The 7,389-nt window shown below is 49.8% G+C and overlaps 1 protein-coding gene across 2 annotated transcripts in view; it reads right to left on the bottom strand.

Annotated features, from left to right (window-relative positions):
• Positions 1 to 324: 324 nt before the first annotated feature.
• Positions 325 to 7,389, bottom strand: part of ASB9 (ankyrin repeat and SOCS box containing 9) — a 26,996-nt gene continuing 19,931 nt past the window's right edge. Inside the window, exons 5-7 of one of the 2 annotated variants that reach the window (XM_031034843.2) lie at positions 5,730 to 5,864; positions 4,215 to 4,474; positions 325 to 535 (exon numbers count right to left, since the gene is read on the bottom strand). In XM_031034843.2, the coding sequence (XP_030890703.1) occupies positions 4,251 to 4,474; positions 5,730 to 5,864 (359 nt within the window). In that variant the 3' untranslated portion in view covers positions 325 to 535; positions 4,215 to 4,250. The remainder of the gene's footprint in view (positions 536 to 4,214; positions 4,475 to 5,729; positions 5,865 to 7,389) is intronic. The other variant, XM_081809142.1, reaches the window with a different exon arrangement.

Here is a 7,389-nt window from a genome sequence, read left to right as displayed (position 1 = left end):
TCGACCTCACGCCAGAGTCCCCAGGTTAGCCTCATAAAACCCATCCTGGAACCTGGCTTCCCTCAAGTCACTGTGAGGAACTGGAGGAACGGACCTCCCGGAGTCTCAGCGGCTCCCCTGGAGAAGGGGAGGGGGGGTTGGTACCTACCTGGCAGGGCCGCTGGGAAGGCAGAATCCGTGCTTCAGAAGCGGTTCAAACAAGAGTTGGGATTTTCACCGCCCTCTCCTAGGGAAGGGCGGAAAGGCCTCATGCCTCCCAACCAATAATACCGAAGTTCCCAGTGTGTTTCCAGCGAAAATAAAAATCTCAGTGACAAGACCAGCGAAGCTCTATGAACCTGACTTTATTTCAAAATGCCAGTGGCCACAACTCGGGGTGGGTTGTTTGTGATGCCAGTCCCTTGACACATTTACATGTGAAGGAGAAACCGTTTCAGCTCCTCGGGGAGGACAAGTTCATTGATCTTGTGATGCTGCTGGGTCCTGAAGCACTTCCGGATCCTAAGGCGGCAGAGCTGCAGCAAAGAAGGGGGCCCTGGAGAAAGATCGCAAGACAAGCCACACGTTGGTGTCATTGATCTAAGGCTACTTCTCCTTTCCTTCCTGACAGCAGACAAGCTGCAACACTGTCATAGGGAAATAACATGGTTCTGCTTAAGACCATTTTCGGGCTTTTGTAGTAGGAGGCATTTTTAGGCCACGTTCTCTCTTTTTCTGGTAGCTAGCTGAAATGAGCTTATTCGGTTTTGATTTAGAACAGACTGGAAAAAAAAGTCAAAGCTTAGTCTCACTAATGGAGGCTTAAGGCAGCTAATTTTGGAATTAGGAAGCCACACAAAATTCCCAATAATGAAAACGAAATTCTCGTTTAACAGCTTTCTTGTGTTTTACCTTAAAAAATAAGGTATTTCCAAAAAAATAAGGCATTTCTAGATACAAACATTTTTATAATTTAGCAATTTTAAGATATTCGAATATACTGAGCTATCAGTGAAGCCTACGGGTATGTTATCTTCTCCAGGCCTTTGTTTTCTGTTCTGCATTCAGAGCTAACCCAATGCTTCAGCTCAGAGGTGAAAAGTAAACGAGCACAAACTTTGCATCGGGAACCAGCCAAGAGCTTACATTTTAGGACAGTGGTTCTCAACAGGGGGCTGGGTGGAAGCGAAAAGGAAGGGAGACTTGGCAAAGCCTGGAGACACTTTTGTTTGACACCACTTGGGGGAGAGGTGTTACTAGCATCTAGCGGGTCGAGGCCAGGGATGCTGCGAAGCATCCTAGGGTGCACAGCAGTCCCCAAGGGGCCCAAAATGTCACCAATGCTAAGGCTGAGAAACCCCACTATGAAGTAAAAGGATAGGAAACGATTTCCCCCTACCCCCACCCCCTGCACCAAACTGTAATGGGAACTCTCTTTTTGTTATTAAACACACACACAAAAGCAAAGCTATATACCCTCTAGAATCCCATAGAGCAGTGGCCCTCAATCCAGGCTGCATTTCAGAAGCACCTATCAGGGGGAGCTTTAAACCACAGGACGTTGGGCCCCACCCCAAGGCCGTTGCTTCTGCTCATGCTGGGTGGAACCTGTGCATCCGGATTTTTTAAAGGCACGTGCCCCAGGTCATCTTATCGTGGAGCCAGGGTTGAGAACACGAGTGAAAGGATACAGCGGCTCGGCTTTGCGACAGCAGCCCTACAAGCCGAGGAGCTGGGCAACGTGTATCAGCACAACGGTAGGCAAGCAAGTAAAAAGAAGAAATAAGGGCAGAGAGACCCCTCCACAACCAAAGAAAGCAATGCAGTCCTGTCAATGTGGACGTCCGAGCACATTCACAAGGCCCCCATCGGGCCTTAGGGCACCTTCCGGACTCTGTTCAGGGGACTCAAGGCAGCTACTAATGAACTGCTTCCCGGTGGACTCAAGGCATATGTTAACAAACTGCAAAAAGTACTCGGTGGGGAAACTGAACTTACTTCCATCTCACTAAGGAAGGTCGAAGGACGTGGCTAATCACATGCGCTAGACTCGTGGGCGCGGACAACTGTGGGACGTACGGATAAAGCAGTATCGGAAGATGCAGAAAAGCAGGACATCCGAGGAAGGTCAGCGCAACTACCGCTACTAATTGAATACCTGCTGCTTACCCTAAGTAGGGTGATACACAACAAGTGTAGCCTTAAGTCCCAGAAATAGAGCTGAAAACCCACTATAGCTCCTGCCATGCTGGGCTGAGAGTCATTTGTAGTTTTCGTTGTGTGCCGTGAGTAAACACTGCTTTAGATGCTTTTCGAGGCCAGTGGGGTGGTAATACTCCTGAACTCCTTTCCTGGGACATCCAGAGACCGAATCTGCTGTGTTGGATCTGCAGGTCTGGCTCTCTGCACTTGGCCTGGCCCCACGCCCTGTGGGCTTCCAGACTGCTGAGAGGTGACCTCACCAAAACCCCAAAAATGACTCATGGAGGCAAAAGCAGCAGTAATTTTCTCGAGGAACAAATGACATTTTATAAAGCAGTGCGATCATTGACCACACTGTCACCAAAATGGGAATTAAAGGAATGAAAGGCAATGCAGGTGGGACACCTGGGTGGCTCAGTCGTTAAGCGTCTGCCTTCGGCTCAGGTCATGGTCCCAGGGTCCTGGGATCGAGCCCCACATCGGGCTCCCTGCTCAGCGGGAAGCCTGCTTCTCCCTCTCCCACTCCCCCTGCTTGTGTTCCCTCTCTCGCTGTCTCTCTCTCTGTCAAAAAATAAATAAAATCTTTAAAAAAAAAAAAGAAAAGAAAAGAAAAGAAAGGCAATGCAGGTGCCTACGAATGGCCTGCGGAATCGAGTGGAAGGGAAGAGTCAGTGGGGGCAATTTGAAAATCCAATGGGATTTTTTGCTGAGGCAGGGGATGAGGGACTGTAGATATAGATACTGATATATAGATATGGATACACACATATACACACATACGCACGCACATGCATGCACGTGTGTGTGTGTGCGCACGACTTTGTAACTTTAGGGGGCCATGAGGCACTTTTGCTTTTGTGGATCTCTTTCCCAAGTAAAAAAAAAATGGTATTTTACCACTCTGTCGGTATAAAGACACACATAATCCAGGTTGAGTTTTATCCCTTTCTTCCTTCGGATTTTAAAAGAAATGAACACATTTCTATGGGCCCCTAAAAACATGGGCCCCAAGCATTGTGTCATCTGTACCTGCTGGAGAAATGGGCCCTATATATAGACAGATAGAATTTTTTAAAAAACAATCATCGAAATGCAGGGAGAGTGGCCTGGTGATGATTAGTCACACTGCTTAACGTAAAGGGGTTTCTACTGAGCTGTGCCTTATGCCTGACACTGCTCACGGAGGACAGGCCTCGTCTGGAGGCCCTAAGGCAGGGCTTTGGCTGCAAGTATGCTGGGCAGTCGGAGTAGGAGGAGGAAGATTCTGTGGCCGCTTTACAACTTTGCACGGAGCTAAGCCTAATCCTCAGCGTGCAGGCAGAATACAACCCGATAACCTGCCATCAGAACCCCTCAGGTAGGGAAGCCTGCTTCAAAGTCCCACAACCCCGAAAACGTAACAAAACCCACACTTGAGTAAAAAAGCAGATCCTGAGCTGGCTGCTCTCCGTTACAAGGGACAATTAGGAACGCCATCGGAGGGGTCTCTGCTCCCAGCCCACCCCCAACCTCACCACCCTACCCCCTTGCACGGCTCTCAATGACAGTGTTTAGTTGTTTGGGTTGCAAGCGTCGGTTCCTATTTGTGGGGGGAGTGTGGACTTAGGTGTTGATTGACTTGCAACAGTAAATGTCTTCAGATTGCTGTCGATCATTAAAGGAAGACCTTGTAGCACTTAATGAGTAGCCTTCTTGCCCCCAGAAAGCAAGTGCAGCAGTTTGGCCCATGTGTAGTGCATCCCGGGGGCATGGTACAACCCCGAAGAGGATTCTGTTGCATCATCCTAAAGCATGTTTTAGATATAATATCGAAAGTTTAGAATAATGTTAATTCTTTCAAAGCTGGCCTACCCCATACATGAACACGAGATCATCCAAAACAGCCTGTCTCAACATCCCAAGCGACAGATGGTTCTTTACCACGTAACCGGGACCATACCTTGTTGGACACTAGATTATCTCAGCTCCCCACATTCGCTGGCGGCAGAGAACTGTCTTTCATACAGTATCAGAAGTCAGAACTTGGTAAGTACCTGCCTCCTGCGAGAGCCCACAGGAGTCGCTATGGGTTAGGGCTTAGGTTCGGGCAAAGGAGAAGCACCTTCTCTCTGCAAGAAGAGCTGCATCAGGGGGCTCTCTGGAGGCACCAACTCCGAGGGACGTTTGCCTTCGGCGTTCTTGGCCTGGGTGTCCGCTCCGAAGTCCATGAGCAGCAGTGCCAGGTCTCCACAGGACGCTCTGGCCACTGCATGAAGAGGGGAGTCCAGACCTCGGCCTTGGTTCACGCTGGCTCCTAAAGAGTCACAAGAATAACAGAGGCAGCCAGGGAGCAGAGTCCAAGCGTCCCCCTTCCCACAGCACTGTGCCCCAAAATCCCTTAACAAAAGCGCTTCGACAGTGGGCCTGACAATCCCGGGAAAATGGGAGATGACTTCATTCCATTGAATAAGACGGGGAAAGTGCCATCAGACGATGTGACTGAAGGTACAAGACGAGCTATATAGCATACGAGGTTTAAAACCTTGCCTCTGAGTGCTGACCACAGGCGTGCTACCTACAAGTAAAATCCTCTTCAGGAGTGAGGTGGATTTCTAGGACCACCCCAAGCCAATTCCATCCCTACGCTCTCTACAAATCCCCAGTCTGGCCAGCTGCAGGCTCCCACCGGGACATGTGGGGGACATGTGGCTTTGCCTGAGCTGCTGTCCCCCTCGTAAAATGGAAACCGATGCCCACTGGACAAATAGTAGCTGGATTGTTCTGGTACTGTTCTTGGTTTTGTGAGGGATGAGAAACCCTACCCTTCCCTGATGAAGACCTTAAAATCTACCTGGAGCATTGGGGGTGCGGGGAATGAGGGAGGGAGAAAAGGACAGTGGGAAGGAGGGAGGGAAGGAGAGAGAGAGAAGGAGAATGAATCTCCTAATTCATGGCAATGGCTGCCAAATGAGTAGAAGGCAACAAGAACCACAGGAATGTTCAGGGGAAGGGAAGAGTTACTGGAGTTTTAAAGAATAAGCAGGACTCAGGTCATTACAAGGGTGATGAAGTGGAGTTCCAAGGCTGAAGAAGGGTCTGGACAACAGCAGGGAGATGAAAAAGAATGATGTGACACGGGGCTTTCCGAGGAACACAGAATATCGACAATGAGCTAAAAATGGGGCAAGCTGAATCTCCAAACCAAGGCAAACTGCAGACGAAGGCCCTGGGGGGAGGCCGAGCCCGGCTCCAGCAGCTGTACGAGTCCTGCCGGGCTAAGAATGACTGGCCGGAGGGAGGAGGTGAGACGGAAGAGGGGGAGAACAGACAATCACTGAGGACCACCCTGGGAGGAGATACGCTCATCATCATCATTCTCATTACAAGTGAGAGAGCCAAAGTGCGAACAGTGTAAAATCTATCCTCCCCGGGAACACAGCCACCCCGAACCCTGACCTAGTCTGACGCCGTGGCGCACACTCTTCCCCCTGCTACAATACAAACTGCTTTAAAAGACGTTCGGGTTACTTGTCATTTTCTTTCCTTGTTCCGTGTGCTTTTTGCATTACCTGACTCAAGAAGCTTCTTGGCACAAGCCACCTGCTGGTTTTCACAAGCCAAATAGAGCGGCGTGCCCAGGTGGCCAATGTCATGGTCCACGTCGCCCCCGTGAGCCGCAAGGGTCTCCACGCACGCCACGTGGCCTGCAGCCCAGGGCAGAAGAAAGACATTCTCTTAGCCAGGGAAACACCACCTTCCCTCTCTCCTGCGTGCTTACACTTGCCACGGACCAAAAGCTATTTCCCAGTTACTGGGTTGCCTGGAGGAGGTTCTCTCTCTGCAGCTCCGGGCGGAACTCCACTGGGGTTTCCGAGCCACGGGAAGCAACCAGCAACCTGTTCCAAGTGCCTGTGGCTTTTCAATCAGACTGAATACAGAAATGGAAGGGGGAGTGGGCAGAGGGCTGGAGGAACAGGGACTGCACGTAGGCCTGAAGAAGAAAGGGCATGGTATGGGCCATGGGCCCGAGGAGGCAGCCCAGAAGCTCACCCACGGCCGGCCCGGGGAGAAACAGGCCACCGTGGACACAGGCGAGGCTGAGAAGCAGCTGCCCAGTCCAACCCGAGTGGGGCCCGGCCTGGCAAACTAGGTTGGTGAAAGCCGAATCGCTCTTGCTTGGTCTAGAATGTCATGCTTTCAACAGTACTCCTTTGCGTTTCTCTCTCTCTCTTTTTTTTAAGATTTTATTTATTTATTTATTTGAGAGAGAGAGACACAGTGAGAGAGGGAACACAAGCAGGGGGAGTGGGAGAGGGAGAAGCAGGCTCCCCACCAAGCAGGGAGCCCGATGCGGGGCTCGATCTCAGGACCCTGAGATCATGACCTGAGCCGAAGGCAGGCGCTTAACCAAGCCACCCAGGCGATCTCTTAAGGAAGAAAAGTCAATGCTTTGGGAGATAATTATCATAGGGATGGATTCAGTGAAATAGGGCTGCTGTAAAGGCTCATGGGGAGCCATTCTGTGACAGCCACTGGGGAAATAAACACTCTTCTGGCCACGTGTGGTCATGATGGTGACAATGGGGAGAAGCAGAACTTGCCATTGTTTTGTACCAGAGTTTAGAGTATCAGGAAAACTATGGTGTTATGAAAAGAATTACCCCAGCTGAAGAAGTTCTGGAGACCTAATATACAGCATGGTAACTGTACGCAACAATACCATAGTGTATGCTTGCAATTTGCCTATGAGTAGATCTTAAGTCTTCTCCCCACACACAAAAAATGGTAACTCTATCAGGCGATGGATGTGTTCATTAATTTGATTGTGGTAACCGTTTCATAATGTAGGTGTCTATCAAGTCATCATGTTAGTACACCTTAAATATATACAAGTTCATTTGTCAATAACTCAGTAAAGCCCGGCATGGTGGAGAATTACCCTGAGCTATATATAGCATCTTATATTTCCAAAAATTGCAAGTTTGTTTCACTTAAAAAACCTAGGTGGGGGGTGGTGCCTGCGTGGTTCAGTCAGTTAAGTGTCTGCCTTTGGGTCAGGTCATGACCTCAGGGTCGTGGGATGGAGCCCCATGTCGGGCTCCCTGCTCAGCAGGGAGTCTGCTTCTCCCTCTCCCTCTGCTCCTCCCCCTGCCTGTGCTCTCTCCCTCTCTGAAAAATAAATAAAAAATTTTAAAGTCTTGAAAAAAAAAGAATATGATTTTAAGGGTA

Source organism: Leptonychotes weddellii, chromosome X, assembly GCF_054177405.1.
Source record: "Leptonychotes weddellii isolate Sample4059 chromosome X, ASM5417740v2, whole genome shotgun sequence".
Classification (NCBI taxonomy): domain Eukaryota; kingdom Metazoa; phylum Chordata; class Mammalia; order Carnivora; family Phocidae; genus Leptonychotes; species Leptonychotes weddellii.
The sequence above is the reverse complement of the archived record's forward strand: the minus strand, read 5'-3'. Positions and strand labels throughout refer to the sequence as shown.